The sequence below is a fragment of the Ursus americanus genome, chromosome 5 (assembly GCF_024610735.1).
Source record: "Ursus americanus isolate L20-20 chromosome 5, mUrsAme1.1.p, whole genome shotgun sequence".
Taxonomy (NCBI): domain Eukaryota; kingdom Metazoa; phylum Chordata; class Mammalia; order Carnivora; family Ursidae; genus Ursus; species Ursus americanus.
Window position 1 is genome coordinate 2,885,044 of NC_142131.1, and position 16,250 is coordinate 2,901,293.

At 42.1% G+C, this 16,250-nt stretch overlaps 1 protein-coding gene across 1 annotated transcript in view; it reads right to left on the reverse strand.

Annotated features, from left to right (window-relative positions):
- Nucleotides 1–16,250, reverse strand: part of MAN2A1 (mannosidase alpha class 2A member 1) — a 171,177-nt gene that overhangs the window by 7,971 nt on the left and 146,956 nt on the right. The window contains exons 19-20 of the mRNA XM_045808255.2: nt 13,949–14,082; nt 6,875–7,069 (exon numbers count right to left, since the gene is read on the reverse strand). Coding sequence (XP_045664211.1) covers nt 6,875–7,069; nt 13,949–14,082 — 329 coding nt within the window. The remainder of the gene's footprint in view (nt 1–6,874; nt 7,070–13,948; nt 14,083–16,250) is intronic.

Consider the following 16,250-nt stretch of genomic DNA (forward strand, 5'->3'; position numbering starts at 1 on the left):
CTTCTGAGCACACTTGCCGTGTGCGGGACCCTGTACAGATCACCTCTCACGGAAGAACTCGATTCGTCTCACAGCAGCCTCTGAAACAGCGGAGGTGGTATACAAGGCTGCGTTACTATATTCCAGCGCATGTCAACATCCCGGTCGTGAAGCATGTCCTCGCACAGTCAACTAACAATGATCACAGACTGACCCTACATTAGTCCTTCATGATCTTGCCCACAGATGGTGGGTGGATCCTTCTAAGGGTGTCCCCTCATTACTGAGGTCAAGAGAAAAACAGGCAGAGTATTCCCTAACATTTTCAGCACTCTCGCTCCCCTCTGTTCCCATACAAGAGGAGTATAACGTTCTGGGTGGGCATCTGGAGTCAGACACGCTGGGGTGTGCCTCTCGGCACCCCATTTACTGGCTGCATGACCTGGGAAAGCTACCTACCATCCCTAGGTCAGCTAGTTTCCTCTTGTATAACGGGGGGCACAATATTGCCTACCTTCACAGTACTGCTGGGAGAGCTAAATATGGCTCTCTTTACAGAGAGAACACTCAGCATAATGCCTGGCACACAGACAATGTTGAGGTACCTTATTAATAATTTTTCAAAAAATATATATGGAATACACGTCAAGGTGACATGGAGTTTATTCTGAGAATAAACTTCAACCTCCAATTCATAAAAAAAAGAAGTGCCTACATTTTTATTTCATCTTTAGTAACAATCACCACTGCTCACGACTGAACTCCCACCACCGAGAACCTTCATTCGTCAAGCACTGAGTGCTTACTACGTGCCAGATACTGTTCTAAGTGGTCTACAAACATTAACTCATTTCATCCCCAGAACATCTCTAAGGTGGGTCCTACTATCATGGCCACCTTGAGAATGAGGCACGTGGGAGAACGAGGGGCCGTGTGCTAAGTGAACCGGCCAGTAAGTGCAGGTGATGTGCTCAAAGGCAGCGTGACTCACACACACGAGCTCCACCCGCCTGCCTTCGCTCGAGCTATGGGCGCTCACGGACGTCCCGCTAGGAGGGAGAAGAGAAAGAGCACTTCTCACGGAATAGAAGAAAAGGCTGTAACAGGAAGGAGCTCACTCTCTGATGTGAGGTTAGAAAACGGGAGTCTTTAATCCAAGGTTCCAGCAGCACTAAAACCATGGCTTAACAAAAACACACGTCAATTCAGAAAGAAGGTTTGGACACTGTCATTTCCATCCATCCGGCTTGCTTACCCATCCATTCACCCCATTTTAAACAGGATTTAAGGCCGTTCTGAAAATTAAACACGCACATGGCAGTGTCTCCGAAGCAAAGGAGCAGGCAAGTGTTCTCTATCAAAGTGGGTGAGAACTCAGAACAGAGAGCTGTGCTGGTCCCGGCTCACAGCTAAAGAAACCGGATTTGCTCATTAATAATGTGAGCTTCACAGATGAGTACTCTTTCGGACACTGAAGTAAACGTTATGTGCATCCACTTTTCTTCTGTAGAAGAAAGAAGCTGTAACTCTGACTAGATTCTCCAAGAGAAATGTGTCCCCACCCTCGGTCAAAGAATGTCTAAGGTCTATATAGATTAAGGCATGGCTAAACACGTGGTGGAAAAATTTCTCCAACCTGCCCAGGTTCCTTGAAAACGCCTACCGACATCCATCTTTCCGGTATTCTGGCATCTGGAAAGGTGAGAAAATTGCACGCTGCATTTTAAGTTCTGAGACAGGAAATAACCAGTAGAAATTCATTTTCCAGGGCATTCATTAAAATGTCCAATAACAGTTATCCTGTTTTGATCAACAAGATAAGATGACAGAAAGAACAGGGAAGGTGAATGGCTGTTCTTAGATATGTACAACAAAGGAAATTTTCTCCGCAATTTTCACCTTTCCAGAAGCCAGGGAGATTAATAAAGCACCAATCTATTCTTATAAGAAAGGCAAAATGAAGTAAAAACCTTCAACTGCCTCTTACAAGAAAAGGGGGCGGTGTAAACAAGTGGAGAGAGAAATCTCATTCAGTAAGTGGTGCTGATGTTGAAATGATTTGTTAACTATTTACGAGAAATGGTTAAGCAGAACTTAGAATAAAATGTCACAGAGAACAGGGCTAAATGTAATACACAGAGATAGAGGTAGATAGAGATATAAAGATACATATCTATAAATGAATTAAATAAAATATATCTGAACATAAAAGTGGGGAAAATAATCTGGGGGAAAGAAAAAGATTGAATAACATATTGGTGTCCAAAACACCAAGGCAGAATGGCTCCATGAAGCCTAATTAAATGGCTTAATCAAATTCCTTCTGGTCCCTGGAATGTCCGCATTCCAGGCTGAACCTATCACTGCAGCCTACAGAACCCCAACCGATGATCCGTGCCCCCGTGAGATTCTCCCAGCATCCTCTGTACCAAGACTCCCTTCCCCCTTAATCAATACCCTTTCCTAATGGCATGGTTTTCCCATTCCCGAACACTTCAGCGGTGCTCCTGTTCCCCAGTTTTCAAGTCTTTACAGATCTTCTTTTGAGTATCTCAAGCTTTTGACAGTATAAGAAAAGGAGACGGTAAAGAGAAGAGAGAGGGGCCGAGCCTACAGGAGGAGAAGGCAGACAGTTACACTGCTGGACGGGACTGCGCTAGGGCTAGACGCTGGGGCACTCGGCAGTGCTGTGAGACAGGGTTTAAGAGATGTTTGCTCCCATCTTCATCTGACTGCAACTATATGACATGCAATTAGTTTTTTCCAAAAACATATCAAAATAAGAGCAAGATATGCTTATGTAAAACCATAAACTCATCTACCAATACAGAATAATTCCTGAAAAACTGGACTCTGAGGAGCAGATTTAGTAACTCTTAAGAAGTCGCACACCACCCCCTGAGGCCCAGTAGAGCACCCAGATTCAGGAAGCCTGCCTGTGGGCCCCCATTCTGCCACGTACTGCTGCGTAATTTTATCTTAGTCATCTACTTTCTAACTCTGACTTTCCCAATTTAGTAAATGGAGATAACGGTAATTTCTAGAATCATGAGAGTTTTAAAAAATTACTAATTCCTAAGTTCCACCACCCCAGGCCTACGGAATCAGAATCTCAGAGATGGGGAAATTTGTTAAAGTCTCTATTTCCAAATCTCCCCGGTGTGATCAGACGCACTGACTCTGAGGACCGGTCACTGGAAATGCTGCAGCGCCTTGGTGGGTCTGCACCCCTGCAGACCCTCCCTTGCCTCTCTCCCTGCTCCTCGAGCCCATAACCACTTTCTCCCTGAGGAGTGAGGTTGAGGAACCTGCAGACGGTGGCCCAGGAGCTGGGCAAGCAGGGGCCTCGTCCATCACGCTGCCAGTGAGGAGGTGAGGCAGAAGGATGTGGCTCCCTCGTGTCACGGGGTCTCGGGCACACTGCTCGCGGAAATACCGGGAGGCGGCGGTCAGGAAAATGCTCCCTTACATCCAGGCCGATGGAGACCTCTGGTCTTGCTTGGAAGCCGAGAGCAATGTTGACATTATTTCAGTGGGAAAAATGCTTTGCAACCTCCAAAGGAACGATTCATTACTGCATGTTTGGGGCTGCCAGCACACACAAAATAGGAACATAATCCAAAATGCTGAGGTCTGGCTTCTGGATTTCTTCCAAGTCACATCTGTCTTCTTTTAGTGTAACCATGAAATTACGCTTGACACCTTTCTAAGTGCCAGGCTGTCTTTGATTCAATACCTACATCACCTTCTTTCAATGATTATTTTCCTGTTATCAGAGGTGAAGGAACAGAAAGCAATTCTTTAAAGAAGTGATTCTGAATGGACCAATCAATCCCCTTGGATTACTGGTCAACTTTTAAACAACTATTAGAAATATGTGCTAGGAGTCAAAGACTAACACAGGAAGCAGCACTGATTGATAGGATAATGTAAAACAGCCCCAAATGCTGAGTTCTGCATGACAGTTATGGTTAAGCATTAACATTTCAGTCTTTATTCTTCCCGGTCAAATGGTTAAATTGCTTTTTATTTCCTCTGCTAAACCCCAGTTTGCACCTGAGTTGGCAAGTACGGTCAGGACCCTCAGGACAACAACGTATGTTTTCAAAGGGCTTTCACAGCCTTAGTTTACGTGTTTCTCACAACAGGCCTGCAGCAGGCAGATCTGGTATCAGCCCCGTTTTATAAAGGGTAGCTGAGTCAGCACTTGGCCAGCCATCAGGGCAGTGGAGGTGGGCCACCTGTCGAAGGGTGCGAGTAGCAAGGGGAAGCCAAGTGGACATAGTGAGTGGAGGCCAGACTGTACAGAGCCTAAATGCTGGAGGCTCTGAACCAACTCAGTAGCAATGGAATTTAATCTGGGAAGTGCTGAGAATTGTTTGACAGGAAGCCAGGCAATAAGCAGGGAGAATGAAAGGAGCAGGTAACCACAGAAAAGAGGATCAAGTGCCAGGCCTGGATTACAGAGGGTGAAACCCTACATTCATTGACTCTAGACAACTGGATCTGCTTCAAGAAAACAATCATGGGCAACAGTCACCTAGAAACAAGGCTAAGGAGCAGTGGCTGCCGTGCGCCCCAGAAGCCCTCAGATCCTTAGGTTGCCTACGTCCTCTACCATCCATGCCCAGAGACGGCAACCTGAGGCTCAGAGTCTTTGGCACCCCCCAGTCTATCCCCTCATTCCCTTTAGCTCATGAATTAATGCGAGGAAAACTCAGGGAGGCTATCCATCTCTGGTGTGTTTTTCCCGTGAGTCAAAGAGTCGACCCACTTGGGGCGCCTGGGTGGCACAGCGGTTAAGCGTCTGCCTTCGGCTCAGGGCGTGATCCCAGCATTATGGGATCGAGCCCCACATCAGGCTCCTCCGCTATGAGCCTGCTTCTTCCTCTCCCACTCCTCCTGCTTGTGTTACCTCTCTCGCTGGCTGTCTCTATCTCTGTCAAATAAATAAATAAAAAATCTTTAAAAAAAGAAAAAAAAAAGAAAAGTCGACCCACTGAAGACTGTGGCAGACACCTAGAAAGAACACTCGTGAGATTTGCTCAATCAGCAAATTGTTGGTGAGCTCCCACTACGTGCAGGCAGTCTTCCAGGCAACAGGATGCAACAAGGAATCAAAGAAAAGGCCAGGTCACATGGAGCTTCTATTCTCACCATGGCACCCACGTGGAGGCCTTCCTACTTGCTTGTAACTCTTCCCAGACCACTCTACCCCCAGAAATCTGTAAAAGTCTCTTATTCTCTAACCTCCTTCAGACTTTTACTCCATTAACACCCTTTCTGCAAGGTCCTCTTCTAACCACACTATGAAAACTCGTGTCACCTTCCAGAACCATCCTTCCCTGTTTTCCCTCCCTGACACTTATCACCATCTAACACTTCATATGTTCCTCTTATTTTTTCTTCTTTATTTTTCTCCTCCCACTAGAATCCATGCTTCAGAAAGGCAGGGGTTATTGTCTGGTTTGTTCACAATGGTATCCCTAGTGCCTTTAGCTGTAACTGGCACGTAGTCGGCACAAAATAAATTCTGCAGGTTTGTTCACATGATCAAACAAGCCTTCTGACACATGCAGATATATGCAGGCCTCCTGTGTTCACATGTATTCATTATCACAAGCTGTATGGATACACAGGCCTAAGTTCCTTCTCTTGGTCATACAGTTTTAAAAGCCCTATATGTCCAAATTTACAAGCATTTATCCTTACTTTACTTGGTTTGCTTTAGTTCTTTGTGCTTAAACAAAACATTTTTCTCTTCTTATGTGGTCCTCAAACATGAACATTCTCTTCTTTTCATACTCAGGCCATTTATTACATTCCCCACAGAATCCCTAAACACTTACTATTTCCAGCTACGCATATGCCAATTCATAATATCAAAACAGCTCTACAAAAGGTAAAAATGATGTCAAATGTCTAATTTTTACTCTTTTCAAATGCAATCTCTGACTTTAAAAGTAGGCATACATGTAAACAATAGCAGTCTAACTGAATTAAAATTCCAAATCTAATAAAACCCTCCCCTTTCTTCTTCTAGTATATCTTTAGATGTCTCTAAATAGTTGGTTTCTCAACGCAAAGGTCTGAGTTGCAGTGATTTTCAGGAGAAATATATGAATGTATAAGGCCTCTGATACAGAAATAATTAAATGCTATGCTTCTTAATTCTCTAACTCCTCAAGAAACACTGGCTAACAAGGAGAAATGAATGGAAAATGCCAGTAGAGCTGATCTTAAGGCCTGTTCTCCCACCTACTATTATGTGACCCCAGGCCAGCTTTTGCTTTCTTATCTGTAAAAAGATAATATTCCCTGACCTTCTCACCATACAGAACTTTATCCAGGATTAACATCTATTAGTGGTGGGATATGCTCTAAACTATAGAGCAACAGTCAAATGAAAGGCAGAGTGACTCTGCCTAAAGGCCAAGTCCTCTGAAGGGCTCCTTGAAGCACAGTAAAACTCACAGTACAGTTGACCATTGAACAGTGCAGGGGGTTACGGGCGACGACCCCCCCCCCGCCCCGAGTCAAAAATCCGCATGACTGACTCTCTCACAACATAACTACTAACGGCCTACTATTGACTGGAAGTCTTATTGATAACATGAACAGGTGATCAGCACACATTTTGTATGTTATATGTATATTACACTGTATTCCTATAATAAAGTAAGCTAGAGAAAAGAAAACGTTAAGAAAACCGTAAGGAAGAGAAAATACATTTTTAGTACTGTACAGTGTTTATCGGAGACAATCTGCGTAAGCGGACCCATGCGATTCTAGCTCATGCTGTTCAACGGTCAGCTGAATTTCCTTCTGCTTCTCATCCCTTATGTCAAATATATTACAAAAGAGTAATTCTTCCTAGATCCATTGTGGCATATACCTTTGACTGTATGGTCCTCAGATTAACGAGATGAATGTCACAAGGCAAAGATGACAGTAACGGTGAGAATTCACCTAGCAGCTGAAGGGAGGGCACAGGGATCTTTTCTGTCATCGTAAAGACTGGATGATTCAGGAAAGAGGAAGTTACATGGCTAACGAGAGAAGGATAACTGACCGACTTCTTTTCTTCTTCCTATCAAGAAAAAACAGAACTGTTGAAGTGTTATATCTGCAGTTTTCACAATATTAGTGGAATTACCTGACAGGGTTTAAATAGAAAAGAAATACAAACAAGTACTTTAATTTTATTGTATTTTGTAAGTAACAGTTTTAGCCAACACACAGATTACCAAGTTCATTTGTAAGCATTATAAGAAAATGAACAGTGTCCACTTAACTTAGAAAGATCTTTTTTTCCAGTGCTTTAGTACTAAAAATCCTGACAACATTTTCCAAAAAACATTTTAGGACAAGGTATATCGTTTTACTGAAACTCTTTCTCAACCTACCACAAAATTCTTTAAGTAGATGGGTCGGGATACTCATACATCTTGCACATCATGCAACGTGATCTCTTCTCCCTCAGGTTTTACCCACCATATCCTCATAGTTTCACTTACACACTCGACTAGACCATAACATCTTGAGGTGATCCAAAGCTATGCTCTGTACATGTTACCCAATGACAGGATCTTTTTTGGGGGAAAAAACTCTCTAAATAAATAAGGTTTTTAAATAACACAGGTAATTTGGTAAATCGCTGCCACTGAACTGAAGCTGTTAAATCATGTTATGCAATGGTTAGTACATATTTATCTAGTACACAATTATTCAGTGGAATTTGAAAGCACTTTAGTCATTACTGTGGTGTGTACTTCCACACAAGTGGCTCAGCATGTCCAAACATTAAACAAGTCTGCCAGGGCTGGGGGAGGCATATGGTAGATGACACACTCAATTAATTAAATCAATCACTAAGTAGAACCTTTACCAATAATGCCTAAGGTATAAGAGCACACACAGAAAAACACTGAGAAGAGAAAATAATTTATGTAGAAAGGTTTTCTGATCAACAGTGACACGTGGAACAAATTTAATTTTCTATCTTATTTTTAAACTGTCCATTTCACTGACATCTTCTGATTTTGCATCCTTTTTTGTAATGCTGGGCTCAAATAAAAGGCTTGGCTACTTATCTGGGTGAAAAAATAGGATTTTATAGGAGATATGGGGCTTAAAATTCAGTATGTCAGATTAGCAATGAACAGAGGGTACTGAGCAAAGAGTGACAAGCATCTTGCCGGGAGCGAACTGTAGATGTCATTGCGATTCAGACTATGGAGAGAGAGAGAAAATTAAAGGCAACAGAGGGACACTGCAGTATTAAGATACTGACAAAAAATATTAGGTCTAAAAGAGTTGTAAAAAAAATACGTACCCATTCCACAATCTTTTTTTTAAAAAAAGATTAAATAAAGCATATGTGATCTTCACCAACAATACTGAAATTTAATGTATGTTGTTGAATATTGAGGGAACAGTTTCAAAGGAAACTTTAAATGTATTCCAAGATCAAAGGACTTCATAATCTAGGTCAGGATTACTGACAAAATCACTTTTAGGTAATAAAAGATAAAAGATTCCAACAGAAAAGAAGACACCTGCCGTATCAGAATCAGAAGGCATTAAGTCCATTCTAGGTCAAGTAACATTCAGAAAAAGCTCTCTGGCTTTGTTCTATGCTCTTGGAGGAATCCCTGGACACTTCAGTGAATAGGTGGGACACTTCTTATGGATTATGTACACCTTTCAAAGAGTAATGTGCATATATACTATTCCTCTTGACCCACACCAGTCCCCCTGACTCTCAGTGCCCCCCCAACCTGACCATACTTAAGAATGGCTTTGGGAGCTTGAAACCTAGATCCCTGAACCCTAACGCAAATCTACTTAATCAGATTTTCCAGGGGTGAGCCCTAGGAAGCCAAAGATTAACAGCCCCCGAAGCAAATCTCAAATCTCAGTCAGTCCAACACAGCTCTGTGGACACGGGCTGGGAACCATCACCCCAGACAACCTCCCAACCTTGTAGAAGAAACAGCTCCCTTTGGAGTCAAATTTCTAAGTCTCATCCTTTAACTAGTTTTGGATTAAGAAAATGATTCAGACTCAGAAACATGTGAGTGATAAGTTTCACCAAAGGAAACAATGTCGTGAAGGTAAGTACTTCGAGAATTCAAGAACTGTGCCATTGATTGTCCTAAGCAGGATAAGGAAGAGAAGTTTATGGAAGAGCTGTGGTTCAGAGCTGTAAAAGCACTGCGAACAAATAACACTGCTGGAAGGTGGCCAGGCAGGGTGGGACAAAATCTCATGGAAGGCTCCATGATTCATGTACTTTCTTAACATTTTTACAGCAACGAGGGGCTCAATAAGATATTTAGCTGGTAAATTATCACTTTTTGATTAATCTCCTGGAAAGGTAATCTTTTAACTGTAACCTTTATGATAAACCCAAAGCTTATAACACATGTTTGCTATAGGAAATTTTATGTGTTTAAGCTGTAAAAGAATTCCCCAGCCTTGTAGTAACTAATACACTACTCTAAACATTTTGGTTTCCTGTGGGTTGGAAGGCTTCAAGCTGTTCAGGTCTCACTTTCTCCTTGCAACCTGTATGAAATTATAAATAGTTCCAAGCACATTCTGATCCAAACCACACCAAGCTGAGATCTCCATTGGGTTCCAGTCCTTATTTCATAAGTCAGAACTTCTTGCTAGGCTCCATGGTGTCCTTCATGAAGCCCAATTAAGTTACCTGATCCCTAAACATCAAACGTATCCATTCATCTACATCAAAACTTGCTAAATAAATTACCTAAGATAGTAAGAGATGATATTTTGTGTCACTTTTGCTTATTTAGTATGACCTGATACATGGTGGGAACTTGATAAATGTTTTTTTGAACTTTATCAATAAGCAAATGTAATATAAATAAATGAGAGAAAAATACAGTATGGGAAAGGATGCGGGGGAAAAGAGACAGAAGAAATAATGAATGAAAATATAATGAATCATAACATTTAGAAATAAACCTCATGATGGTGATCTGTGGGCTAAATCTAAATCGGTAGGTCTGCATCGTATTAAAAAGTTGTCTGTTCTTCAGACAACTGTCAAAAGAAAAAAATCCAGAGATTTCACATTGAAACTGTCAACGACAATAACAAAAACTCCCCAAAACGGGTAACTTTTTTTTTTTTTAACCCAAAACACTGGAAATCCAAGTCACGCTGGGCCCCCACATTCCCTCCAGTGTGGCTGAGTTGTAGCTCCTTGGTGGGACAGGTCCTCACACTCATCACAGACCTGGGGTCACCTCACTAAAGCGTTTGCCCTTAAACCTGACCAGCCTCCCTCATGCCACCACTTTTCTGAGCCCTGTAAGCAGTTGAAGCTTTTCATCTGATCTCTCCCAGCTCCTTTCTCCTTACATGTAAAGAACTGGTACCCAGAGGTAAAACGACACAACTGTAATACCTGAACACTTCCAGCACTTCTAATTCCTGGTTCAACGCCCTCCACTACAGCAGTCCTCAGCAGGAAGGGATAGGGAGTAAACGTCAAAGAAACAAAACCTGAAGGGTCAAGGCCAAAGAGACAAGTCCCATTTTTCACTTCCGTTGACCCCTGAGTGTCACTGCCATGGATGACGGTCCACCTCACACAGCTACAGCAAGCCACTGGGCATCTGCACATCTCACAGCGATTATCATCCCAGTCCTCGTTCTCACTGCTTCTCTGAGGAACACTCAAGAACAGGACTCAGTTCCACTTAGTCACCCAGATTACTCCCAGGACGCTCTGGCAGGCTGAAGACTTTCTACTAAAATGCCTTCCTGTATACACAGTGTCTCCTCACCACGGTTCCTACCGTCACACTGTAAACATTAGAGTCTGAGTTGAGAATAAAAACACTTCCTGGAAAGCTTAAGTTATAGGAGATGGAACATTCCTTCATGAAATGTCTTTTTAATCAATTTTACTAGAAATTAAAATGTATTTTCTCTTCTCTAGTTCATTTATTATTTAAAAGAAACTATTGATTTAAGTCCAAGAATCTATAGTTGAGCAAAAGAAAAATTTAACCAACACAGGATTATAAAAACATTGGATCAAATTTCAATCAATTACTATCCAAGGAGTTTTGAATGGGAATAAACAAATTATTTCGCTTCTAAGTGAAAGCTTTATAGATCTGACATGAAAATGCTTATTGCCATAGTTAACAGAACTTTTGCAAATTAGTGTCCATATATAGAGAAAAAAAAAAATAAAAGCCAGAAACTCTTTCGGGAGGAGAAAAAGATGCCAGCACTCAGACAATGATTATCCTGTGCAGTTTTAGTCCTAAAATTAAGCTATCTTGTCAGTAAATGATTTAAACCATGAGTCCCAAGAACTGGTTTAAATCTTGACATCTAAACATGGATGTTAAAATCTTGTTTCCTAAAAGATTCCTGATACTAGAAGAATTCTGGGCTTTAATGAGCTGTTGCCATTTCATTCAATCAACTAGTGTTTTATTTATAGAATAGCTACCACAGGCAAGGAGCCCTGTGGGGCACATGAAAATGAAGCAGACAAGTCCCTGGAATCGAGCAGGGAGAAGAGAACATGCCGAGTATGACAAGGCAGGGACTGGGATAAATGCGGTGGCACCATGTGCTATTACAGCTCACCCATTTATGTATTTGTGCATTCATTCATGCAACAAATATTGGGTGCTTCCTCTGCTAGGAACAATTCTAGAACCAGAAGGACATGGGCCCCAGTCTCGGTGAAGGTACGGTCCAAAGAGGAGAGAGACAATGATAAAAAATAATCACATCTATGCATGGAGGACAGAAGCACAGCTCTGAGGAGGCAGTGAAGGCGGTGACCTGGCCTGGTCAAGTAAGAGCAGTTGACCAAGGCAGCTCTGACCTGAACTACTAGGAAGAATGCCCTGGCAGAGACTGAAACTGCAGACACAAAGGTGCTGTGGGCGCAGGGTGCATGGGGAGTACTTGGGACTGAAAGAAAACCAGTGGGCCCAGAGCAGAAATAGTGCGAGTCATGCTAGATGAAGCTGGCGGACAGGCAGGGCCCAGATCATGAGGGGCTCTTCAGGCCACGGGAAGGATTTTGACTTCTGTTAGAAGAGCAATGAGAAAATATCTGAGGGGTTAAGAAGGCGGCAGTGAGGTCAGATCGAGTTTTGAAAAACCGAATCACTTTGCTTACTTGACTGAGAACAAATATGGCAGGAAAAGAAGAACAGAATGATTCATGAAACACATGATGTTTAGATTAGGGTGGTCAGAATAAGTGAGTTTATAGATTTAAAATATTTAGGCAATAAGAGAGCCAAGCACTGGTGACTACTGTTTTAAGAAAGGGGCAGGCAAAGGAGAAGTATCAATGAGAGATGACTTCTATGTGTGTGGCACTGGATGGAAGGTGGTGCTGGTCCCCGAGAGAGGGAACACTGGAAAAGAGTGGTTTTGGGGGGGGAAGAGAGATCATGAGAGTGATCATGGATATGTCAGGTCTGAATAGCAGGATGCAGCTAGGGAGATGGGTCTGCAGGTAAGAGGTGAAAGGTATGTGTGGGTTTCATCTGTATAGAGGTGGTCACCACAGCCTCGGGAGTGGGAGAGATTGCAGAGGGAGAACACATAAAATGAGAAAAGGAGACGGTGTGGGGTCAACCCTTGAGCACTCTTGACATTTAATGGGTGAATTAATAACTATCAAAGAGACAGAGAAAGAACCACTTGGGAGGTAGGAAGAAAACCAAATAAGCATGGCACCACGAAAGCCCTGGCTAGACTGTCTTCTAAGAAGTGACATGGTCAGTGTCAAATGTTGCTGCAAGGTGAAGTAAGACGACGGATCTCGTGATACTGGCAAGGTTATGTGTGTGCGTGTGTGGGGGGAGGCTAAAGCAAAACTGAAATGAATTGAGTGTGACACGGAAGCAATGAAATAAACCCATCTCACAAACCAGCTCAACCGGGTGTGGGAGACAGGACGGTAGTGCGGGGCAAATGGAAATGGGTCTGCATGGAAGCTGGTTTTGGTTTTTATTTTTAATAGGAGAAAATGAAGAGTATCCAAAAGCCTGCAGAAAGGGTTTCTTTCCTAGGGAATGTTGGCTATGAAGCGCAGGGAGAAGGAAGGGGGAGGGTGATGATGCTGAGGAGGTCACTGCGGTATGTTCCAAGGACAAGCGGAGGTACTGGCCTAGGAGGCAAGGAAGGTAAATGTCTCTACTGCAATATGAGGTAAGTAGGAAAGGGTGGGAGGAGATGGTTGATACCTAGAACTGAGAGCCCTGTCAAATGTGAAGTCAGTGGTGGGGCCACCAGCTGAAAAGAGCAGAAAAGATCTGAAATGGGTCAGTGAAGAAAGGAGAGCAGAATGAGAAAAAAAGGGCCGTGCAGAGAGTCATCTGAAGTGGGAAATCATTAAAGCATGGAAGACCGTGATGATGACTTTTGCGTTGCCTTGAAGAGGCGTACGTCATGTTGGTTTACGTCCAACTCAGCTTTAGCCAGACTGTTTAATGGAATGCTGGGGTTTTGTTTTGGGGAATGAAAACTGAGCAAGACAACAGACAAGTAAATCCATTTTCAATTGAGGAGTCTAAGACTAGAATGAGCACACTAAGGTTTCCAATAAATCTTACTAATCAAACTTAATCTCCTAAGTATGTGACTAAGTTCTAGTCTTAAATTCAACTCTTATTTTCTTTCACATAATTTCAGAAAATTTCACCCAAACTGATTCTTTAACATTATTTTACATCTACATAATAAGCAAAAATAAAAAATAAGACTTAAATGCAAATCTGACATATGTGTAACTGAAGTTCTCTTTCTTGTCAATATAGGCGAAATCTATTATAAAGATATCTCAAAACTGGGAACTGTAAATCATAAAAAAAGTGGAAAAAGTCATAATTTCAAATTTTGGGTGGCAAAGAACAATCAACATCAGAAAGTGCGAGTTATTTTTTTTTCCTACCATATTCACAACACTTCTTTTTTCCAGAAGTATTCGAAATAAATTAGCTGTGACCTTGTTATCATGGACACCTTGCTCAAGGCCGCGATTATCATCTTGCATGAGTCTTCGATCCATGATAACTTCAATCTGACCTAAAGCAAACAAACAAACAAACTGGCCAGGGTTATTTAATACAAACATCCAGGGAGAATCACATAAGTTTAGGCACGGTCCTGCGTTAAGCCAAAGAGACAGATCTGTAGAGCCCACAGTGCCAAGGGCTTTCTCAAAGCAGCTGGTATAAATGCAAAAAATAGGACTGTATTTCCGTTTTAAAATTTAAGTGAAATTTAAAAAGATTAGTGGTAGCATCTGGAATTTAAAAATGCTTATGAGGTTCATTAGGAAACGTACATCACACATGGAGTAACAAGACAAATACAGACGTGTAGAATCTAAAAAGGATCTGAAAGACGATTTAGGTTACTTGGTATCTGGTGACTGTCCGAGGAAATCCCAGGATTTGGAGACACCCACCACATACCCTTCCCTCCCTGGTATTATGTTAGTAGCATCAACTATCCTCACTCCTCCACAACAAGAGGTCATATTTGGTTCCCTCGTCTGTTGTGGAATAATTCCACGCCTCCTCTAGTTTAAGCTGTAAGCTAATGGTTAGGCTATGAGAGTACAAACTAAAACAAAACAAAAACCCAAAAAACTAAAAAACAAACAAACAAAACCCTATCCATAACAAACCAAAAAACCACCCGGAGCCATAGTTATTAATTTACATTAAAAAAAACCTAGTCCTATACACTTAAAAATATATGTATATTCATCCATCCACCCATTCACGTTTGTTGTAGTATTAAACGATCTTTTGGCATAAAACAGCAATACATAAAATATTTTAATAACTATTATTTTGACATAGTCAATCCAAATCTATTTAGTTTTTCTTCTCAGTTTAGGTACCCAGTACATAAAACTGCCAGTGACGATTAGAATTTTCGCTGCTACTACCTCCAAATTTGTTTTAGAACACAACTGTCTAGAATTTGCCCCTCGGGCACTGGGACGAATTGGCCATCTAGGGCCTGATCACTTCACACCCATATTAGTCCATTAACCTCTTGGCAATTTCTCTCTTCTCCCTGCCTCCAAATATTAGCCCTCATAACATGCGACACTCAGTAAATCTCCTGGGCTGTGCTCAAATTGTCCTTATGTTTGTAGGCACTCAAACACTGGAGTACTTGGGTGTCTACAGCAGGGGCACCTGGGCCAGGTGTGACTCTCGAGCCACCCATTTCTAAACCTTGCCTTCAATTCTCAAAGTTGGGTCCTTCAACAGGGAACTAGACATTAGGCCTGGAGTAATCATGGACTAGACAGTTATGTCATGTCCCTTGATAAAGACAAGCTGAGAAATAAAGCTCCTCTGCCCCTAAACCACATTTAGGAATTTTATGTCAAGTTGTCCAATCCATAAATGTTGACTTAATTTTTTAAAAATCAAAACATAAAAAATTCGAGCCTTCCGGGCTCTTTGGAAACAAAAAAATTTGGCAACCCTGGGCCCCTCTCCCCATGGCGACAACAGTCTGGCACTGAGCAGCGGCTGCCCCACCGAACGCCGGGAACGCTGTGCCCCAGTTTGCCGAAGCCCCACCACTCCCTGCTGCATCCATGATATGAGGCCATTATTATTTTTATAATGGCGTTAATGTCTTTATGGCATCATCTCATGATTCTGTGTAACGAAAGCCACAAAGAAAGATGAGTAGTATACTTTTTTGTGTGGGCGGACATATAGAACATATGTATATGCCTAATAAAAAAAGTGGATTCGTGGCAAAGGGTACGCCAGGCACCTGCACCCATTTATTACCTGCCTGGCTCTGTAAGACACTTGTCTTAGCGACTCTCAATATGTAAGAAAGAGCAACTGACCACATATAAATGATAATAAAAAATATGTATTATAAAGGACATAAGCCTCCCAATAGAGGTTTTATAAAAATTAATCTGTGTTTATAATTTATCTTCTCTTTCCATCTTGTTCTCTCTTTTGGAATCCTTATTAAAGTTGTGCCTGTCACCTCTTTATTCCCCTTTCTGTATCATTTCAACTCCCTTTCTTCTTTCGGGTGGAAGTGCCCCAGAAGGATGTGATTCAGAGAAGGACCTAGGTTTGAACTGTTACCTCCCACCTTGGCGAACTTCGGCAACTCTGGGAATTTCTAACTTTTCTCCTGGCCCCCTCTCCTCTTTGACTTCTGGAGAGTTTCCACAGCCATTCAATTATGACGATGAC